At 36.7% G+C, this 24,065-nt stretch overlaps 1 protein-coding gene across 1 annotated transcript in view; it reads right to left on the bottom strand.

Moving 5' to 3' along the window:
* Positions 1-5,241: 5,241 nt before the first annotated feature.
* Positions 5,242-24,065, bottom strand: part of EYS (eyes shut homolog) — a 1,640,601-nt gene continuing 1,621,777 nt past the window's right edge. The window contains 2 exon segments of the mRNA XM_059401541.1: positions 5,242-6,784; positions 12,303-12,464. Of these exon segments, the coding sequence (XP_059257524.1) occupies positions 5,586-6,784; positions 12,303-12,464 (1,361 nt within the window). The 3' untranslated portion in view covers positions 5,242-5,585.

Here is a 24,065-nt window from a genome sequence, read left to right as displayed (position 1 = left end):
ACAAAAACAAAAAAAAACCTCAAACCAAACGTTAGCTTTTTGATTTCACAGATGTATGTTGTAGTAAGTCTGCTTTCTCTGATTTATCCGGTTGTGGGGTTGAGCAGACAGACACTGAATTTTATTTATTTATTTTAAAGGTACAAGTAAAGAAGAATGGGTTAAGCAATGGAAGAAAGTCATTAAGTTAGTTTTTGATTACTTCATAGTAGTTTCTTGTATATATTGTTGCAATGCTTACTTTAAAGTTTTTTATATATCACTGGAACATGTTACATTCCAGAGGCCCCTATTAGTAGTGGTGGCCATCTAATGGGATTATAGGTCTAAGTGTTAGATCCAAGTCTGTAGATCCCTCGATGACTGAAATATTGTGGAGAGTGGGCAAAGTATAGGCATATTGACAGATTTTAACTTATGAGGAAAAAGGGAAAAAGAAAGGTTTTCGATGAGTAGATCCAAAGACATTCTCAGTCTTTAAGTCTCACTTGTAACTAGCCTTACTTAAATGTGAGTTAAATAAAGTTCATCTTTATTTATCTCGTCTTAAGGAAAACTTGCTCTTTAAAAACATTTTGATGCTTTTAAAATAAATTTAGATCCATCCTAAGATGGTTTATATATACCTCTGTTAAGTAAAATGTACCAGGGTGTCTCGGTACTTAAAAAGTCGACCTCTTGTGATTCTTCTGGCAGTAAGCAAGCCTCTGTGAACCCTCTGTATGTCAGACCTTGTGTTGGGGCAGGTTATATAAGCCTTGGTCATCCTGAAAGGTGAAGAAGATTTACCTTAGAGGTCTCTTGAGGAAATTTGTACTTAACACAAATTTAAAAACTTGCCCAAGATTAGACTGCTACTGTCAGAACTGAATTCTATCTCAGTTCTCTGAATTATTCTCCAGGGTCTGTGTGCATGTCTGCTGTATGAGAATTGAGAACAGGAGAGAGAGAGATGAGAGCCTGATTACTATATATCCCTTTCATATCCCCTTTCCTCTCTACTCCACCAACCTGTCTGAAACCCTTTACTGAACAACCCAACTCCTCAAAGTGAACAGAAGACACAAAAACCTGTGTGATTCCCTTGTATAGATTTGCAAAGTTTATATTCACTTAAAATCCTAATTCCCAAGTCTTATTTTCTATTGCTCGTTTTCTATTGCTGCTGTGACAAATTATTCAAAACCTAGTGGCTTAAAATCACACAAATTTATTGTACATTTCTGTAGATCAGAAGTCTGAAGCAGCTCTCAGCAGGCTGAGATAAGGGGTCAGAAGAGTGCATCACTTTTCTGGAAGTGTTAGGGGAAAATCCATCCCCCTTGCCTTTTCCAGGTTCTAGAGGCCACCTACTTTCCTTGCCTCATGGCCCCTTCCATCATCTTCAAACCCAACAATGTGGGCTCAGTGTTTCTCATGTTGCCACCTCCAATTGTTTGATTCCCTCTTCCGCTCTTAAGGGGTCTTGTGATCACATTGGGCCCTCCCAGATAATCCAAGATAACCTTCCTATTTTAAGATCCACGGATAAGCAACCTAAATGCCATCTGTGACCTCCGTTCCTTTTTGCCATATAACCTATTTACAGGTTCCAGGGATTAGGATGTAAGCAACTTTGAGGGGCTATTCTACTTAACACAATTATTGATTTTTTAATTACAGCTTATTTGTGGGTGTGCTAAGTTTTTGGAGTTTTAACATCTCAAGCCATAGTAAATATGTCTAAGCGTTAAGAAAAATATCAGTAACAGAACAAAATGGAATTGACAGTTTAGCCACTTGGCACTGGTTGTGTTTATGTGTTACAGAAAACTAGTTAACTGGTAAGTTTAAAATCAGATGTTTTTAGTTTTTTCATAGTTTTTTTTTTTTTTTTTTAAGATTTTATTTGACAGAGTGAGAGAGCACACAAGCAGAGGGAGTGGCAGGGAGAGGGAGAAGCAGGTTCCAATGTGGGACTGGATCCTAGGGTCCTTGGGATCATGACCTGAGCCAAAGGCAGATGCTTGACCTACTGTGCACCCCACCACAAAATGTCCCAGTAGCTGTGTTTTAAAGATAAATATGAATTAAATGCATTAGGAGAGCTAATGAATCAGCTAATGGAACTAATTATTAATTTAGCTTACTTAATTTTAGCATTTAAATATGCCATTTGCACTATTCCAGCCTCAGATCCCTTTAAAGCATTGGTCAGGTTACCACTTAACTAATGACAACAAAGGGCAATATACAGGATCAACTACTGACCTTTGTCTCCCAAGCAAATCATGAATAGAATTGGTTACTTCTTTTTAAAAGGTGCCAACCCTGATTCTTTGATTCCTGCTTCCTTAAGAATTTAAGTAATTCATGTATAAGGCAATACTAGGTTTATAGCTTAAAAGTGTCTTGAAAACGTGAGTCTACAGATTGAGAAGAGTTGGGGGAAACTCCAACATATATACTTAAAGCAGTGAGTTCAGTAACTACAATTATCCCCAAACGCCTTTGCTTTTTCTGGGAAATAATTCAGTGTGTATGGATATATCTGCTTAGGTTGTTTTTTAAAAATATTCCTTATTTTAAAAAAGAATGCTTTATCCTGCAAAATAATGATTTTTTTTGCAGCACCTTCTTTAAAAGGAATCTTTAAGGGGTGCCTGGGAGGCTCATTTGGTTAAGTGTTAGACTCCTGGTTTGGGCTCAGGTATGCTCTTGGGAGATGGAGCCCCACGTTGAGCCCCCACAGGAGGCAAGCGCTCGGTGGGGAATCTGCTGGGATTCTCTGTCCTTCCCCGCCCCTTTGGCTCTCTCTAATACGCAAATCTTAGAATCTTCAAAAAGGTGAACAATGGGACACCTGGGTGGCTCAGTTGGTTAAGCATCTGCCTTGGGCCCAGGTCATGATCCTAGGGTTTTGGGATTGAGCCCACCATGGGGGCTTCCCGCTCTTCTCTCTACTGCTGCCTGCCGCTACCCATGCTGGTGCGCTCTCTCTCAAATAAATTAAAAAATAAAAAGGTAAACATGGCCACCACCTGGCTTAGTAGTTATTTCACCTTTACTTTAAAACATGTTCACATTCAACACTGTTTCAGAGGCATTTTAACATTTATAGTAAGGTTATCTTAAAGGGTTTCTGTATCAATTTTTATTTTGTGTTGAAAAGCATATCACAGGAAATCTTAAACACTGTCATCCCAATAATAGCAAAAATGAATAATGGTGATAATTCACCACATGATATTTTAGATTTTAAAGGTAAACATTTTTTTTTTCACCAAACCATTTTAACCTACAGGGAATTGCTAGGTAGCAGTTTTAGATTCTTATTTGGTACTAGATTTTTGGAATTCAGTGGTGAGCAGTACCGTTAGCTGGCCTCCCATCTCTTGGAGCTTGCCGTGTGGTATAGAAGACAAGTGGTCACATCTTAATGTAAAATTGCAGCTGTCAGAAGCAGCTCTAAAGCAGTAACTCACACACTTTGGTTTCAGGAACCTTTACAAAACTACTGAGAACCCTAAATATGGATTATATCATTTAGCAATTTAGAAATTAAATGTTACAATTTTTAAAATATTTAACAATGATCCTGTTATGTTACTATAACATTTGTATGAAAAATAACTCCCACTAATCTTAGTAAGAATGTCATTGTTTTCATTTTTGCACATCTCCATAGTCTGACTTAACACAGCTGGATTCCCGTACATGCCTCTGCATTCAGTGTTGTGCAATATGTTGTTTTGTTTGAAATACATGAAGAAAATCTGACTTCGCATGGAATTGTCATTGAGAAAAGAAGTACTCTAGGGATCCCCAGAAAACTTACGGGCTTTCAGGGGTCCACTGAAATGTTGGGAAGAGCTGCTTTAAGGATAGTACTCTGCATTTATTTTGAGGGAATACATGGCCTACTGTAACAGGAGGTGTGGTTCATTGAAGCTTTGGTAGCCTTACATAGAACAGCTTTCTTACCTGTATACATAAAATGTATATCTTTGAAGTTAGATCTAATTATCAGCCATCCAAACAATTTAAGAACAGGTATCATTATCTTGATATCAGCAAAGTTAAATGGTACAATGCAAAACAAATTTAGGTCACAGTTTTGCAGCAAACACTGGGCAGTTTTCTGGCATGGGTTTTGTTCAAACAAAACAAAAAAAAAACTACTTTGGATCAATATTTAGACATTCTGCAGTTTTACATTATCTTTATTCACACACATTTTCTAATGTTAATATACTTAATATACACAATTTGTGTCCCACTGAATGGTGCCAAAATTCTTCACTTTAGTTCTGGGGCCCTCCAAGGGCATTTACAGCTTTCTGATTGCAATGGTGTGGCAAAAACAATCCCTGCCCCCCAAATCTAAAATCCTTCAAATGATAAATTGCTTACCTGGTTTCTTTGTACAGACTGGAACTTGCAGAGGCAGATCCTGCTTAATAGCATTGAGAAGTTAACTATGCACCAGTCCTTTTTGTAAACTCTCTTTGCCATTGAATAAGAAAATTATGTACTTTTCCTTTCAAAAGTCTACAAGTTGCTTATTAAGATCATTTTTTTTTTTCTCCACATAGTCCTACCTATTAGTGCATTGTGTCATTGGTGGTTTCCGTTGCTTTCTTGGTGGCCAAACTGTCACAAATATTAAACTCTAAAAATCCTAAATAACAACAACAGCAATAACTACTTTCCCCATCCACAGTGGTGGAGTGGGGTGGGGAGAGAAAATTCTATTTACAAGTATATTAATAAATGGTGGCTGGGTAAAATGGACTTTCACAAGTTATGCTTTTAGTGGTACAGAGAGAATCAGTGGCATTATTCAGAACCTGCTTTATGCCCAATTGTGAGAACTCTAGACTTCAAAGTTAAGTGTAAATAAAGTTTTGTTTTATATTTGATGAGTTATAGAAGTACCTGGTTTAAAAGGTCAAGTAAGTCTGTAAGGTTTATAACAACAACCCAACACAGTGTTTGCACTATTCTTTTCTCCAGAGGTAACTATTTTTGATTCTTTTAGCCATTTCTTAGGATGTTTGCCTTCATATTTGTAACATGGTATTTACTAAAAAAAAAAAAAAAAAAAAAAAAAAAGGTTGCAAAAGCTATTAATGTCTTACTGTGGAAGATAAGTGTTTAACCCTCACCAGCCAACCCTGCCTTTCTCCACCTCTGCCTTCTTTTTGTTCAAGTCCATATTTAAATTTCACATTATTTCAATTTTGTAAATATTCATAACTGAACCATGAAATACAATATAGTTATATATTTTAATATAATTTTTATTTTTCCTATGGTTATTTGCTTTTTCATTTATTTTTCTGTGTATCATTTATCCCACCTAAATTTTATTTAAAAACAATTCACAGATGTGCAAACACAAAATGGAGCTAAAACTTTGGAATCAACATATTTACAGATATATTGGATATAGGAAAACAAATAATTTCCTTAGCTATATTTTATAAACTTACAGAAAAAAATGTGTAGCATTTAGACTACAGTGCCAAAGAAATGACTATCTGAAACAACTACATTTACACATACATTTTGTAAATTAAAATCACAAGTAGTAGCTTATATGATTAATTTTGTTCATCTCCATTAAAGACATTGTATCCCTCTGATTTAATTAGCTCAATTTTTTTTGAGTCCTGAAAAAATACATCTTTAATTTTGCCTACAAAAGCTCTTTTAAAAATCTCTCGAGTCACTTTATTTACCTTTTGGCCATATTCAAAGCCCCCTAGATAACTAATGCCATCATAGTTTAGAGTAACAAATTTTTTGTGGGGGTCAATATCCTCAGAGATGACTAGATTGTCATCTAGGTAGGCCTTAATAAGAGTCTGATTTTGAATTACTCTTACATGGTACCATTTGTTATGACAGAATGTGCCATTGTTATAGGTCATAGGCACAGAAATGCTTTCTCCTAAATTAACTGCTATTTTCAAGGACTGATTATGGAGACCAATTGCCAGAAAATCATTTTCTTCATTTTCTTCATTTTGAGCTTTTCCTATCCATACAATTAAGCCTTCTGTTTCAGTAGTACTGAAATTTAAGGATATAGTAGTGAACTGAAGGTTTCTCCTTCTGTAATCTGGATCAATGTATTTAATATAAGAATTACCCATAAATTTTGCAGTTGAAAATGAAGTTTTGTTTTCACAATACTTTCCCACCCAACCCAAAGCACACAAACAAGTGTAAGAATATGACTCATCAGGTATACATAGAGATTGGTGAAGACAAAGATTATTCAAACAATACACAGACCGGTCACATGTATTTCCAGCCCAATGTGGCAAACATCTGCAAGAAAAAGTTGTGCCATTTACTACACATGCACCCCTATTTCTGCACACATTATACCCACAGGGTGTCCCATCACAGTCACCTACATTTGAACCTCCTTTTGCTCCTAATTCAGTTAGTTGTAATACTTGATTATTTATAATAACTTCTCGAACACAACCATGAAAACCTATAGGTTCACTTGCTATTGACATAGGATTTACAAGATTTAAGGATGACACTCCCCCAATATAGAAGTCAGTATTTGTGTCCAGGGAGCTCATTTTAGCATTGGCTTTTTCCGTTACATTTATCCCATCCAGATCCAGGTAGCCTTCCGCACCAACTCTTCCTGCTTTAATCACATGCCAAGTACTTCCATCCGTAGTTACTTTTTGGAGAGTTTCTAGAATGATAGTTCTGTCACCAAGGTTGTAGCGAAATTGAACAGAACCATTTACTAAGGAGATACATAAAAAATCACCTATTGAGAAAGAAAACAAGTTAATTAGTAACGGTAAAATGTTGCTCCATTAAAAACTCGTGCCCTTTGGCCATTTGAGTAAGCTTTGGTTTTGGGGGAAAAAAAGCAATAGTCTTGATCACAATAATGTTAGAGAATTTTGTTTCCATTTACAGATAAAAATATATCTGTATATATTCGTACATACATCTTGTATTATTCAGGAATTGGCCACGTAAGCTTTTCCTAGTTGTAAATATTTCACACTGAATGAATGTATTGTGGTTCTTCAGTTAAAGTGAGGCTTTCCTTTAACGATTTTATATAGTTAAGGATGAACGTGTAAAAAGTAACTTAGATGTGTTACTCCAAGCTGCTGATTCTGTTTTTGAGATTGAAGAAGTAAGCACGAGGATTAAGAGCAGTTAATTCTGGTGCTATAACACCTCTTTCAGTGTATGCTCCCCAAAGTTTCAGCCATGTCCTCCACATCACGTTCCATCTACGACACAAATCCTTAGTTGAGATCACCGCTTGGATGTTTTAAAGGCACATCAAACTCCAAAGTTCATATTTCAATTTGTGAACTTCCTCCCACACACCTGGCATCTTCTGGTCTTTCCAAACCCAGTGAGTCACTCCCTTGTCCTCCAGTTCTTCAAACCAAAAATTTAGGTTTGATCCTCAATTCCATATATTTTTTTGTTGTTGTTCCACAATAAATCAGTTTATCAAAGCCAGGTCTCTAATGAAACATTTATCAGCATTTGGTTCACTGTAAACCTCTTACTCTGTCTGCTTACGCCACCTTCATTAGTTTTACTGTCCTCTCCAGCTTAATTGATTGCTAGAGCCTCCTCACTTCCTTTCTATTGATTTTAGCATCGACACTGAAGCTAAAATGATCTTTTCAAATGAAAAGATCTGGTCATTATACCACCTTTTAATGGCATTCATTGCTGTTGAGATAAGAGCCCCAAATCCTTAACATGTATAGAACCTCAGTGGGTCCCTTGCCCCTTTCTCGAGGTTTACCTGGAGTGTATTCTCCGCTCTTCCTCTAATCCCTTTACTCCAGCAACACTGACCTTGTTCTTGCCTCAGAATCTTTGCATATGTTGTTTTCTTTTTTCTGGGAATACTCCCTCAAGTCCCCATTCCGTCTCACCTAGGTGACTACTACCCTTCAGATCAGAGTTTAAATGCCACTTCCTCAGAGAAGTGTTCCTAGATTCCCCCAGAGTCGGTCAGGTTTGTTTCTATTAGTTCTTTAATTGCACCATGATTCCCTCCTTCACAATATAAAATTGTATTGTCATCTGTGAACAAATCTGAACAAATACGATCCAGCATATGTATGAAATTGCAGTGAGGCATTCAGATGAACTCGGTGCCTAGTAAAGAATGCAGCCCTTCAATGTAAGACTGTTTTAAGAGGTTAGCAAACTATAGAGATACCTTCCTCAAAATAGCATTTTTTTTCCTAACATTTCACAACCATAGTTTCTTTTCTTATCCAAGGAGATTTCTTGGCACCTGCTACTCTTCCTTTTTTTCTTGGGCAGTGCCACACTCCTTCACTCCCCTCCTACAAATAGTGTCCATTATTCTATTCATCCTTGTGGTCCACTTCAGACCATTATTCTAGGACAGTTGGGAGACCTAGCAATTCTACAGTCCTACACTTATGATTTCTGCTTGAGAAAACTATATGATTCCATGCAAAATGTGGGTCTCTTAATGATTTTTCTTACAGAGAATTTCTAGTGAATATAATCTGTCATTACATCTGTGATTATTTGATTAACAGCTGCCTCAGCCTCTAGTTGGTAAACTTCATGAGAATAGGGTCTGTGTCTGATTTGGCCCAACAGTTATCTCCAATACCTAGTATAGTACCTGGCACATAATTAGATGCTAAATAAACAACTGTTGAATTAAGGAATCACCTTTGTGGAGCACCTGGGTGGTTCAGTGGGTTAAAGCCTCTGCCTTCAGCTCAGGTCATAATCCCAGGGTCCTGGGATTGAGCCCCACATCGTGCTCTCTGCTCAGCGGGGAGCCTGCTTCCCACCACCCCCATCTGCCTCTCTGCCTACTTATGATCTCTGTCAAATAAATAAATACAATCTTAAAAAAATTCATCTTTGTATAGTTGTGGGGTGAGATGATGCAGAGTATTTCTCAAATACTAGCTTGAAGCTGAAAGCAAGAAATATAACCTCTTTATCCTATAATGATGTACAAATTTTAAAAAATCCTAGAAAAGGAAGAAATTCACTTTATTCATCTATTTTCTAACATGAATAATATTTTGAGTCTAAAGAGAGAGAAGCAGCATTTGCAGACTTTTAATATGAAAGAAAAATGTGGACTGAATCATCTAAATTTTGTACCATAAGAAACTAGAACAATGAAACATAATTGATACTAAGTTTTAAAAATGTATAACACTCTGAATATACTTGTGACTATAAGTGGACACAAACAAATCTTCACAGTATTATGGAAGAAGTTTCTCTTGCTACTTGTGTCGTAGAGTGTCCTGTAGTAAACAGTGTTACAGTGAAGGGCTACAATGGAATATAAAATATCTAAAAAATGATTAGGAAAGCTAAAGATGTGATCTATAATATCACTGGTTAAGTTGTCAACTCTAAGAGCAAAGAGAATGCTTTTTTTTTTTTTTTTTAAGATTTATTTATTGGACAGAGAGATCACAAGTAGGCAGAGAGGCAGGCAGAGAGAGAGGAGGAAGCAGACTCCCTGCTGAGCAAAGAGCCCAATGCGGGGCTCCATCCCAGGACCCTGGGATCACGACCTGAGGTGAAGGCAGAGGCTTTAACCCACTGAGCCACCCAGGCGCCCCAAGGATGGCTTACTTTAACAGTTTTGTGGGTATGTTCTTGTCTTGTGGTGAACTGACCCGCCAAAAAGTGTTTTTCTTTTCCCCTCTGTGTCCTTGGAAACTAAAATTGCTGTTGTAAGTGTATTGGCAGATTTTGTTATGCAAATCTTTATTTTAGTAGTCTAGAACATGGGTCATGGCTGTAGTCATGGGTCATGAGTACAGACTGCCATTAGGGTAAGTATATGTTAGAAGTTGACCACAAGTGGATAGTACTTCTAAGAAACTGAGGTCATAAATGGAATGAATGTCATAAATAATTCACCTTGGCTATTTAATGCCTATTCAACCATGTCTAGGACCCTCCCTCCCTCATCTGTGCTGCCATTGCCTCCACCCCTCACCTTCCACCCCAACCATGCATCAGAGATCAAAGCAACCTTTTAGGACCTCACATTTGTGAAGGGACTATAGAAGAAGTATATTAGGGAAATTTTATATACTTGATCTCCCTAACAGGAAAGTGAAGGTAATATTAATTTACTTATCTTTTATTATTTGTTTGAGTATTTTTAATGTTACATTGTGGATGACCAGGCTTTTTTAAAAACAAATTTTGTGAATTCAGGCTGTCTGTGATTATATGTGCTTAATATAGTATTGGTAACTTTTATGTATCAAAACACTTTAAGGTATGAAATAGTTAACAGCAATGGATGAACAGGTGCCAAGGGTATATTTCTTTAAAATCTCTTTCCAAAATCAAAGATCTCAAATCAATGAAGATAATTTTGAAATTATCATTTTGTTTTAAATTTTATATTATTTGAGATTATTAAAATTATTAACCTCTACAGAGATAAGAGATACCTTATAAGCTGTGAAATTTAGGCTTTTCACATATGAAAACCTATTTGGTTGCTGATACCAATTTATTTTTTTACATTGTGTATTTAGTGGGCATTTTTTTAGGAGAAGCTCCTCTCAGCAGAGAATCAGAGGGCTCAGTTAACGTTTACATCAGACATAACTCTTAAAGAAGGTACAAAGTATGAAAACATCACTTGTATTTTATGCAACTGTAAATAAATGCAATATACTTTACCACTTCATTACATCATCTGAACACTAATAAATAAATAAATAAATGCTTTTCATCTGATAAATACCTTTAGATTAATCTGAGTCCGGGAATGTGAGCTTAGATTTTTAATATTTTAGAGTTTTCATGATTCCCTTACTTAAGTGTCAGATGCAGCACCAACCATGACATGAAACTGATATATCTGTTTTCATCTCTCTTTGTAAACAGTGTCTGAGGCAGGAAAAAGGAAAATCTTGACTGACATGAAGTGCCATTTAATAACAAATGTAAGAAAAATGTGCTTTTGGACTCCTATGTATATTAATGTGTATGAGCTTTTAATTAACATACATAAACATAAATATGTATCTAGTGTACTAATTATAAAACTACATTATGACAGTCTTTGCCAGTACAGTGCCAAATATATTCTGATTTTATGCCCTTAACCATACAAAGGTTAATCCTGAATTTTTTAATGGGAAACATAACTAAAGTTGATTTTTTAATGTCTCTTGATTTAGAAGTAGAAAGTTTGTGGACAATTCTTTTATTTGACATTTTCACAGGGAGATTTAATCATAAATTTAAAATGAAATAGAATATCTCAGGAAAACAAATCTCTTCTAAGATATATTTTGTAGCACAATCATGTTATCTTTTTTCTTTAAGATTATCTTTTCTCTTTGAAATTATTTTGAAGGTATTTCACCTTCAAAATAATTGAGATGGAAACACTTTAGTCTAATTCTCTGATATTCTAATCATTTAGCAGCATATTAAGACACATTCAAAAGAGGTACTTAGATTAGCTTGTGAAAATCAGGGTATCATTTGTGTTGGCTGTGGAAAACAAAAACTGATTTAATTATTTCCCAATACTAAAATTTCATTTTCTGAGAAACAAGATGAAAGAAAAGCCAAATGTAAAATTTAAAAATATTTTTCAATAGAAATGTAACTATAAATGCAGATGTCTTCATCAAAATTCTGGAGAAAGATATATGAAAATGAAAATCAACAGTAAAGTAATAAAAACTAAAAAACAATTTTTTAAACTGCAACATACTACATGGATACTTTTATTCCATATTATTCTGCAATAATTGTGCTAGTTTTATAGTTAATATTTTTACAAACATATTTTGGAATGTGAATCCTAGGTTTACTATGTAGATAACATGTTGAATAACTTAAAGAAAATTTTTGGAGCTATAAATGTGGATGGATTTACTGGAAATATATCAATCGTGACTTCCTTTCATTTATTTCTTATATACATATTTTGTTCCTTTTGACATAAAACTATTATACTTGGCTTTAACCTCTTTTGTGATGGGATTGTTATGCAGTTGAGAATATACTATATTTGGTTTTTGCTAACTTTAATTCTAAAACTCTTGCTATTTTATTGAAATTTATAGTTAGTCAGTTCATAAACATACACTTGCAGTGATAACAGAACATATAAGTATCAAGTATTTACATATTTTATAGGCTCAGTGACTTAAAAAAATAAAAATACTCCATTACACATTACTTAAAAGACTACTGGGAATATGTTAGGGTCCCAATTCCCCCCACCATAAACATCCTGCCAGTTTTACCTGATTGCGCTTTTAAGTGTTGTGCAACATAAAATAAGATGCCATCTGCAGAAAGAGGCTGAAACTGCAATTGAATATGTGTCTTTTTTCGAATACGGAAGGAAGCAAAAGACATCCAGGATAATTCATGGCTTCTGAAAGATGGATCACTTATAGAAAAAACTAAAAAAACAAAAACATGAGTTAAAAAAGTCAGTATGGCTGATAAATACAGTAAAGTTACATGATTTTATCATTTAAGAACTTACCTTAATTTAACTTTCAAGAGTTATTCCTTGCTAAATACATTGAACCATGGTAATAAATCTGTTCTAATCCCACTAACTGCAGGCTTTTTATAGTGGAGCCAATTATTGAAAAGCCGCCTATTACTTGTGATAGCTATGCTCCTTTTTGCTGGTGCTGTGTGCCACAGATCCTCTAGATTATATTATATAATCCTCTAGATTATATTATAGAGAGGCATAGATGCATAGATTTTGAGAGTTTTATTCTTATCTCAAGAAATAGAAATTCTCGGGAATGCCTTGCATTAATAATGCTTTAAAAAAAATGATTCCGGGGCACCTAGGTGGCTCAGTGAGTTAAAGCCTCTGCCTTCGGCTCAGGTCATGATCCCAGGGTCCTGGGATTGAGCCCCACATCAGGCTCTCTGCTCAGCAGGGAGCCTGCTTCCTCCTCTCTCTCTGCCTGACTCTCTGCCTACTTGTGATCTCTGTCATATAAATAAATAAAATCTTTAAAAAAAAAAAGTTACTTTAAAAAAATAAAATAAAGGGACGCCTGGGTGGCTCAGTTGGTTGGGCAGCTGCCTTCGTTTACTGAGCCACCTGGGCGCCCTCTATTTTTTTTTTTTTAAAAGGAAAGCCTGATCCTAGCTCCCCCAGAACTGAAGCTGATGCTTTGGAGAGCACTCTATTTTCAGTAGACTTGGTACATGTGGGTGTCTGTGCTGGTCTTCTGAGGGAGAAACTCACTGAGCTGGCTCACAGTCAGACCTGCCCTAGTAAAGATGACCCTGCTGGAAGTCCGAGAGTGGGGTTTGGTGTTAAGTGACCCCAGCCTCCACTGGAGGTGCTGTGTTTCTCTCTGAAGTCCAACAATGCCTGTGTGTTGGGGTGGGGGGAATAGAGAAGGTAGTGGAGTGTGGAAGATGGCATCACCCACTTTCTTATCCCTGAGGAAGGGGACTCATGGCTGCTGCCATTCAGGAGGCCCTCATGGAAGAATGAAAAAAAATCTCCCCTCCCAGGGGATCCCCACACCATGGCATCTTGCACAAACCCTACATGCTGCTCTCTCTTCCACTCTCTCCCTGACTTTTCTCCATGAAAAGGGCTCCCTCCCCTTCACAGCACTGTAGCTCTTCTCTCCCCCAATTCACGTCTCCAAACTTACATCTGCCATGTTCTCTCTGTCCAATCGTGCAGATTGTTTTCTTAATCCTCAGACTGATTTCCTAGTTATTAAAAAATGATTTGATGTTGATTTAGCTGCAATCGAGAGACAAGGCAAGCCCAGGGTTTCCCTACTATCCTGCCAACTTAACTTCTTCCCATGACCTTGACATAGTTGAAGAATATTTTCCTCTTCTGTTATTTTTTTAAAAAGACTGGTTTATTTATTTTAGAGAGAGAGAGTGCGCATGTGAGTTGGAGGAAGTGCAGAGGGAGAGGGAGAGAATCTTAAGCAGACTCCCAGGTGAGCAGGAAGCCTGACATGGGGCATGATTCCATGACCCTGAGATCACAACCTGAGCTGAAACCAAGAGTTGGATGCTCAACTGTCACCCAGGTTTCCCCCTTCTCTTCTTTTTGAAAATAATCATCATTTTGGGTTTGGCTGGTATTACTTCGTAATTAGATTCAGGTTATGCCTGCTTGGCTGAAATACATCATAGATGATGATGAGTTCTTCTCAAGGTTTCACATATGGAGACACACGATATCTTTCTGTTCCTCATTGGTGAAGTTAACTTGATTACCTTGGTCATGGTGTTGACCACTTTTTTTTCCTACTGTATAATATTCCATTGTATAATTGTGGCTTTATTTTTTTCTTGCAATTTGTATGCAGTCGGTGGGGAGATACTGTGAGACCATGTATTATCTGCTATTCATCAAAACTACCCCCTAGATTTAACATCCACTGATGATTCTAGCCCAAGTAAGTCCTTACTTGGATGCAAAATGATAATTTTCCAGCCCTACCAGTCTCTCCACAATTATGGCCTGGGTACTGTAGCTTCTCAATAGGCCTCTAGAATTCTCACAGAGGTATGATGGTCCATTTGTTGTTAACTTGGCGTCTGTTGAGGGAAGGAGAGCATGTAGCTTCCTATTTAGCCACCTTATTAACCTACTTCTCTGCTTTTAGTGCATTCATTTCTCTTAGAACCTAAAGCTCTGCAAGATTTTCCTCCTGTGTCAAAAACTTCATCACCTCCCTATCTTGGATGCAGCAACTTCATTTTTTTTTAATTTTCTTTTTAAAAATTTTTATTTATTTGAGAAAGAGAGAGAAAGAGAGAGTGTGTGCATGAACAGGGAGGGGGCAGAGGCAGAGAGGGAGGGAGAAGCAGACTCCCAGCTATGCAGGGAGCCTGAAACAGGGCTTGGACCCAGGACCTTGAGATCATGACCTAAACCAAAGGCAGACACTTAACTAACCGTACCACCCAGGTGTCCCTCCACCCCTTTTTAAACACACCTCTAATCACTAAAATTGAACAAGTCCCACTAAAGGTTGTTTTACTACCAAGTGCTTTTGTTTTTAAGGATGACCTTAAGATTTCTAAAATAGATTAATTCCCAGAACACTGATTCTTAATGTTGGACTCAAAGTATGGACTACTTAATAAACAGGTAGTTCTCAGTCTCCACATCATATAAGGGTATGAGGTTAAATAGATATTCCTCACTTATGCACATCTGCTGTGTTCTCAACAAATTATAGATTCAGGGCTATCCATTTTATACTTTCAATCTCATTATATTTAATGCAAAAGATTTTGATTTTAACCACAGCTCTTCTACTGTACCACAGCTATGTTTTATTCAATTAGTAAAGACGATGAAATAAAAATAATTTAAGACTTTTTGTGGTATTTATTAATTCATTTTTTGCCTTTAAGGTCTATGGGTAAGTGCATATGACTTCAATGTAGATTCTTAACGTGTTAGGATCTAATGGATAGAAGTAACTTTTTTTCCACCCTTAACTATGTGAAGTCTTAAGTAATTATCTTTCCATTTCAACTTAAGCAGGTGGACAAATTTTAGGTTAACTAAGTATATACCTTGTTATTATAGCAAAAATGGAAGCTAAACATCCTTTCTCTTTGTTGGATTTTTACGAAAGTCTACTGGGAGTGGTGTGAATGAGCAATTGAACCTGTTGGCTAATTGCTAACAGAAGGAATGGTTAAGTATCAATTATAAAAAAAAAAAAATTATCCCTTTAGGCAGACTTTCTTTAACACCCATATGGATAATGCTGAAAAACACTAATTGTTTAACTCATTTAGTTATTTGGGTGGTGATTTGGTTCTAAATGATCTTTGGAGGCCCATGAAGATGGAGTGTTGCTTAAAAATTAAGTATTCTATAAAATCACAAGATTGTTTTATGATACTTAGTGACATCTGGTGATTCCTGCTATCAAAATCTAGGATGAGGTGTTCTACTCCTTGTTTTATGGAGCAGAATTTGAACTGAGGCCAAGTTAAACTTTCTAATTTTCACACAAAAACATCAGCTTTGTCACTTATAAATCTGAAAAATAAAGCTTTAAAATGAGAAAAAATGTGTAATAACATATAATTCAATTAATAACCATGATACCTAGATTTTTTATAAGGATCTTAATTTTTAATTTTTTGCTATGCCTTAACTATCAGAAACTTAGCTGACACAATTCATATCCAAAGTAATGGTTTAAAGAAAATGTTAAATAATTATTTGTCAGGACTACTGACACATATGCCACATCATTAGAAATCTACTTTATTCAGTTAGCTTTGACATAATTACATGGAACTATGACTTTATATTATGTCCTTAGCCTTTAGTGTGTGTCAGTATGAGAAAAGACAATATACATAATGTCTCTTCATTTTCTAGAAAACTGTCATCAATTATATATATTGTTGTTTAATTTCGCTTTTTATTTTTTTAAGATTTTATTTATTTTTTTGACAGAACAGAGATCACAAGTAGGCAGAGAGGCAGGCAGAGAGAGAGGAGGAAGCAGGCTCCCCGCTGAGCAGAGAGCCCGATGTGGGACTCGATCCCAGCCCCCTGGGATCATGACCTGAGCTGAAGGCAGAGGCTTTAACCCACTGAGCCACCCAGGCGCCCCTAATTTCGCTTTTTAAAAGAATTGGAGCTTGATCAAAATATTTTCATAGAGTTCAGTGCCATGACACAATTCTGTGTCCTTGATGTGATGACTGGTATGCTTTCTTCTATTAGGTAATAGTAGCGTAGGTAGCAACCTTTGTATTTTATGTTTTGCTTTGATTTCCAGGAATCCTAAAGCTAATTTTACATTGAGTTGCATGCTGTGTTTTAGACTTCGTTTTGTCTCACATTGCTTGGCGCGCCCTTCTTGTTCCTCTCCATACCTCCTCCTCCTCCTCTTCCCTCTTTTCTTTCCCTGAGAGAAGGCCACATTTTATCTTTCTACCACTATCTCAGCTACTTTTCAAATATATGTATTTTCTTACTCTAAGCTCTTCCTTATGCTTCTTGGAGTGTCATAAATAATAAAGTCAGCCATTTAGTCAGGTACCTTGTGTAGGCAGGTTTATGGTTGTTTCAGTAGTCCCAAAGGCGTATTAACAAAAGGTCTGGGAGATTATATTGATTATATGCACACTCTACCCACGTTTTTGTTTTTTTTTTTTAAAGATTTATTTATTTATTTGACTGACAGAGATCGCAAGTAGGCAGAGAGGCAGACAGAGAGAGAGGAGGAAGCAGGCTCCCTGCTGAGCCGAGAGCCCGATGTGGGGCTCTATCCCAGGACCCTGGGATCATGACCCAAGCCGAAAGCAGAGGCTTTAACCCACTGAGCCACCCAGGCGCCCCGCTACCCACGTTTTAAACCTTGAATAATCATCATCCACTTTACAAATGTTAATGGAACACCATTTATGTGAAAGGCACACCCTCCAGCTCAGTTTTTAATCCATTGTGCCTTACACTGGTCTCTTCCTTTCTTTTCTCAGAGGTATTGTAATAATTTAGGCTCTCTGGGATGAGTTTCTTTTTCAGATGAGGAAGTTTACTCACATTTGCAAGTGCAACCTTCTGTTCTTCTGCATGCTTTTCTATAGGGCTCTCACTCAGGAAAGCTACGTTACCACTCCAATATGAGTCTATCCAAATCTTACCTATGTATTGATACCTAACATAATTCCATTGTTTTACACTGCCTGTTCAGGCCTCAGTAGTGGGAAATAATGCACATATTGTGTCATTGTTTGGCAATTAAAGCAGTCAATTTTTTCCTCTTTTCTCCAAATTGTGATTTAAATTATATATTTTGATTTGATTTTCAGAGACTTTTGCTTGGTCTCCATTTAAATCATTGGCTCTTTGAAAGGAGGGACAACCTTATCTGATAGTGCTTTGGATCTCTTCATGTGGCCTCGGTGGCTTCTCAATAAATGCTTTCAAAATCATTTAATAATCAGTTATACTTCAATAGAGAATGAGTTTTTGAAAAAAAAAATTTATTTGGCTATTTTGAAAAGTTTGTCTACCATGTTGACCATAATGGTTTGAAATGTTTTTAAACATCTTTTATACAATAAAACTACTATCTTTTCAAACTAGGAGGTTTAAAATATTTTAACTTAAGAATCTATTTTAAACTAACCCATATTTAAAAAATGAAACAGATCAAAATGTCTATGTGGATCTGTCTGCATTTAACACAATGTAATCTAATACCGTTTTCTTCTTTTTGGCGGGGGGCGGTCGCTGATTATTTCTGGAGCTCTGCTTGTGTGCCAGGCACTGTGCTGGCCTCTTGACTTCAGTGACTCCCTATCATAACTTTATGAGGCTGTGTTAGGAGACTCTTAGCCAATTCTGCCTCTCAGACCAGATAGATGGCTTTCTGACCATTTGCCATGCCATATTCCTTGGTCACTAGAATAGTGTGGTATAGGAATGTTTGCTTTTTACATTTTTCCTAACATAAATTACACAGATTTTAACAAAAGAAAATGAAATGATATTTTACAATCTTTATGTCTTTCATGATCATGAAACTTGTAGTTTGCTTGTCACTTTTCAATATTGCTATTAGAAACTAGAGGGCGTCTCTTGCTTAGTTCCCCAAATTTGAAAGTAAAGTTTGTGGTTGGTTCTGATCACTATTATTCATCTCAGATTTAAAAGTGAACAAATCTGCCTCAGGTGAAAAGGCAACCACGTCCTGTCCATAGAAATTGACGGTAAGCAAACTTTTTTTTTCTCCCTCCCTTCCTTAGGTGGGGGACAGGGTTTACGTTTCAACATGTGAAACATTTCAAGGGAGGAAACAGTAGTAGAGAGCAGCAAATTTAATGTGAGTGTTTTTTGTTCGTTACTTAATGTTATCTTGAATAGAAAATAAAAAGGACTTCGTTGAAGAAAAACCTTTTATAGATGTCTGTCTCTTAAGAGTTTTTAACCGTTCCCTCACTAAATTAGTAATCATTAATTCAGGACTTGACAAAGAGAATGGACCCTCCTGGGATTTTGATCAAAAATTTCCCTAGAGATTTTGACATATTCTCTTTTTCACACTTGAGAAGCCTGATGTTCTGGAAAGTTACTTGCCTAAAGTCTAAGGTTAGGAAAAAGCAGTTGTGTCTGTTTCTTTCTACTAAGATTCACCTGCAACTTCTATTCTTTTAGATGCTTGAAAACCTTGATGTTCATATAAACCTTAGAATTGTTAGGTGTAATTCACTTTCTCACTGAGTTTCACCATTTATGATTTAGCAGGTTGTATTAAGGAACCCAGAAGGAAGACTAAAGAACTAAAATGTGTGTTCCTAGGTATGATAGCTAGTTCAAGTATTATAGAATTGTAGAGTTAGAGGATCTAGTACACATGTAACCACATCCTTACTAATTATCAAGATGGGATCGAAGGTAGGGGTACAAAAGGGGTAATAAAGACTAAAATTCACGGTTTTTTAATTTGTTTGTTGGTTTGTTTTCTATGAAGAAAGCTTTTGAAGTATATTCTCTATTCTCACATGGCTAAATGCACCTAGAAAGGAACATCTGAAAATGAGGCAAACATTCCTGAGATTGCCATCTGCAAGTGCTGTGGACCCTTTACTACCAGGAAAACCAAAGATTTGGTAGGAAAGCACACCATGAGTCAGGAAGGTTTAAAGGACAGAATTCCTCCATTAGCCTAAATTAATTTCAAAGAAGCCTTGAGCTAGGTGGACCTAAATAAAGTATCCTTGGCATCAAGACTGTCACTTGAACATTTGCCTATTTCATTCAAAATGCCAGCACATGAATGGGTTTCTATACCTTAGGGAATGAGAAATGAATGGACAAAAATTGCACTAGGTATGGAAAGAATATAAGAAAAATGGAAACATTTTTAATATTTTCCCGGCCAAAAAGTTAAAAACACACATATTATAGAATCTTATTTGGCTAAACGTCAACAATATGCAATAACTAAAATTTAGTGGTATAAAAATATTCCAAGAAAAAAAACAATTTACCAATAATGTGGGAAAAATAAACCGAGAGGAGAGATTTATGATTCAGTAAAGGTTATATGTGTAGTTGTAAGCCATAGATTCTAACAGGAAATACAGCTACAACAGAAAAAAATCAAATGAACAAGCTTTGAGCATATGAGAAAAGAAACTGGGCATATTGTCTGTCTCACAAAATAATTGAAAACCAGAGTTCTGCTAGCAATAGAATATTTTAGTGACTAAACTGGATTGCAAAATATTTACCCTAACCTGTGATTTCTTTTTAGGTTAAGATCAATAGTCCTGTGAACTGTCAAACCCAGATGCTGTTGCTTGCTGACCACCCTTCTTTAGCTTCAGTTTAATTTTTAAAGCTGGGTTAGGGCCTTTGGATGTTTAAAAAACACACATCCGAACTGGTTCCTGGGCTAGACACTGTGAAGCTGTGGATTCGCACTTCTGGAACTAGGCTCAGATATTTGAGTCATTTTTGGTGCCTGTGCTGAAAGCCATCCAATTCAAGTGGTCTATTGATATCTTTCTCACACAGTACCATACCTCTGTGGAATTCCTAAGGAGTTTGGGGTGAGGCCACAGTGAGAAGAAAAGCTATGCTGACCAGGAATTCTCCTCTTGATCTTAAATGGATTTTTCTTTCTGTCAGCTACAGGTTAATGTTTTAAGGGACTTGAAAGATCATTTTCCCCCCATCAGTCAGACATCTTAAAAAGTAAGGGATAGACAAATCCAAATTTCACCACTTACATTGTAACGCTGGGATAGAAAATTTCCCCTAGCCACCCTCTCCTCAGATACAAACATGCACTTTAAAAATACTTAAGACTGGAACAAGGGCATTTTATTAACTGGTTCTGCATGCCACAGGCTGCGCAGGTTTCCACTTATTTCATGTGACTGGTAGTTTTCATATTTTGATTAACTATAAACAATACAGTGTCTTGGGAAACTCACTGGATTGGCAATATGAAGACTTAAATTCTCAGTCCCACTGACTCAGAGTTTTCATTTTTACCTCTTTCAAAGTAGAAGAATTGGGATTATGTGATTTTTAAGGTCCTTTTCAATCCTAGCCTTGGATGACTCATTTAATTACCAAGTATAGTTTTGAAGTTATTTGAATTTTAATGATTATGCTGCCCTTTTATTAGGTGTCCCTAGATAACTGGAGAATGATGGTTGTTGATAAATATATTACCTCTACATCGTTAGTTCTTATGCTATATTTAGTTGTGGAACGGCTATTAAAAGGGTCTGCTAAGATCTAGAAATAGAGTGTTAGTAACTTATTGATGGTTGACTGTTTATATATATATATATATATATATATATATATAGACTGTTTATATTTATTAAAATTATTAAGCAACTGCTAATAATTGGATTGAGAATCCAGAGACTTGATTCTGAGGCTTTTGGCACACTAATTTCTCTGAGCATTAGTCTCCTCATGTATAAACTGATACTGTTGGACTAGGAGATGGTTGGTAATGTCCTATGGTTCTATACTCCTGGACCTCCCTATACCAAGATGTGTATTTAGTTCACAATACAGCTGAATTTTTTTATTAGGAGTGTTGGTCTGAGTTTGGGATCTTGAGAACAAGAGGAGAAAATAATACTTTATATTTTATAGTACTTTGTACTTAGTAAAGAATTTTTATATACATTACCTTCTATGACTTTTTTAAGATAGGAAAAATAATATTCTTTTAATAAGGGTTCTGGCAGTGAACAGATGGTATGCTCATATAGGGTAGTTTGAAGGTAAGGGAATGAAAAGGCCATTCCAAAGATGTGGGCAGGATTTAGGGAAACTACAGGATACAGGGTGTTGCCCTGGGGTTAGTCTCAACGGGGAGCTGTTTCTACTACTTAGCCTGAAGTTGGGGGTAGGTGAGGATCTCCCAACAGAAACTGTGTCCTCAGGTGAAGGTAAATTTTGGTGACCTAGTGGCAAGGAATCTAGGGAAATAAATACTCTGTCTTGCTCTCCTGTCGTCTGATCCCCTGTTGGTGACTTCCTTGGTTAAACTCAACTAGAGGCAGACTGAGGGAGAACCCACTGCTGCCATCCTCTGAGAGGACCCTGGGAGTACAGAGCAGCGGGGGGAGGGGTGACAATAGAACTGGAAGGGTGGGGGCAGATGGAAAACAGGTGACACACTTACTATTGCTGCTTTCCAGGTAATGAAATAGTGGCTCAGAGAGTTAAAGGACACAGCAGAAAGGAAATCGCTGGTTAGCAGAAGCATCAGAATGCAAGTTTTCTGCTTCTTAGATTCCTGCTTACAGTCTTCACAGGCTTCTTATTTTGCGAGCATGAAATTAAAATTCTTTACCATGTTTTCCAAGACTATATGATCTGCCTTCTGCTTGCCTTTCCAAATTCATCTTATAATACCATCTCCCATTCTGAGAACACTGGCTGCCTTTCTCTCCCTCCAATTATGTAATACCGTTTTCCTGTTTCCAGGTTTAGCCTCTGCCTAGAGTACTTGTCCCACATGCCTTCACACATGGCTAATTCTCACTAGATGCCAGCTCAAATGTCCCTACTTACAGAGTCCTTTCCTGACCATCTCAACTAAAATGTACTCTTGCAGTGAGTTTTTATTTCCTCTTCCTCTTTATTTCCTTTCTGGCATTAACTCAATCTGTATTTTTCCTCACTGATTGGCGGATATGGTGTTTGCTTGCCTCCTCCTCTGGAGGCAGAGCAGCTGTCTGTCTTCTCATGTCTGTCTTCTTATCCCCGGCACTTGGTCTGGAACCACTAAAGAATCTTAATACCTTAGTAAATACTCCCTACTGTAAGCAGTACTCCAAGGGAAGGAGAAAAGAACAAAGGTCACCAGGACTTGATTGTATTTGGAGGCAAGTGACACCCTTTCACCATCCCTGCCCTCTCTAGCGTCATCAGGTTTGCCAATCAATTGCATCTTGTTCTTGTCATTCAGAGATTATAAACACCGGTTTTGATTCTTATTGCGGGTGGGGCTTCTTTACAATAAAGATGGTCATTAAACTAGGTAAGTGTGAAAGCTGTAAGTCAGGGGTTCCATGTACTGTTAAATTAATCTTCCCTCTAAGACTTACCGTTTCTTGGAAGGAGGAAGTAAGAAAGAAGAAGGGAAAAGAGGACTTATTAGTTAGGCGTTTGTGAGTTTAAGGATGCTGGTTATTCATTATTCATTGATTATTTATTGATAAAAATTCATTGATAATTTTTTTTTAAAGATTTTATTTATTTATTTGACAGACAGAGATCACAAGTAGGCAGAGAGGCAGGCAGAGAGAGAGAGAGAGAGAGGGAAGCAGGCTTCCTGCGGAGCAGAGAGCCCGATGCGGGGCTCGATCCCAGGACCCTGAGATCATGACCCAAGCCGAAGGCAGCAGCCCAAACCACTGAGCCACCCAGGCACCCCTCATTGATAATTTTTATACCAGTTTATAAGTACAATAAAGGTGAACTGAACCACAGGCAGTTCTTCTGCATTGTAGGTGCCCATAACTGAGTAGAAATTATGAGGCATCATCGACAGTACTGCTTATGATGCAACTGGGAACAAGCTGTGTGGGAATAAGAAAAATGTAACCATTGGCAAGACACAGGGGTGCACTGTGGTCTGGTTTCAGAGGCCCAGGTGCTATCTGCTCTCTATTTTGTTTCTTAAATTGAATTTTAGTTCTATAGAACTATGAACTACTATGTTGAAAAATTGCAAAGTCAATGGATCACTGGAGATTTTAAAAAACAGACTTAAAATTAGACTTAAAGTTTCTGTCATTTAGGATCAAACTCTTCATTATTTCTACTTCACCACAAACATGGTTAAGAGTCCTTAAAATCAACTTTAGTATAAAAATTATTATAGAAAATAACTTTCAATTGGGAATCTAAAACCTAGAGTCTCTTCCCCACATAATAATTTATCCCATCGAAACAATAGTATCTATGATATGATTATTTATGACTTATTTTTTTTAAATGAACCAAACTCCTATTATAGCATAGC

The sequence above is a fragment of the Mustela nigripes genome, chromosome 5 (genome assembly GCF_022355385.1).
Source record: "Mustela nigripes isolate SB6536 chromosome 5, MUSNIG.SB6536, whole genome shotgun sequence".
NCBI lineage: Eukaryota > Metazoa > Chordata > Mammalia > Carnivora > Mustelidae > Mustela > Mustela nigripes.
The sequence above is the reverse complement of the archived record's forward strand: the minus strand, read 5'-3'. Positions and strand labels throughout refer to the sequence as shown.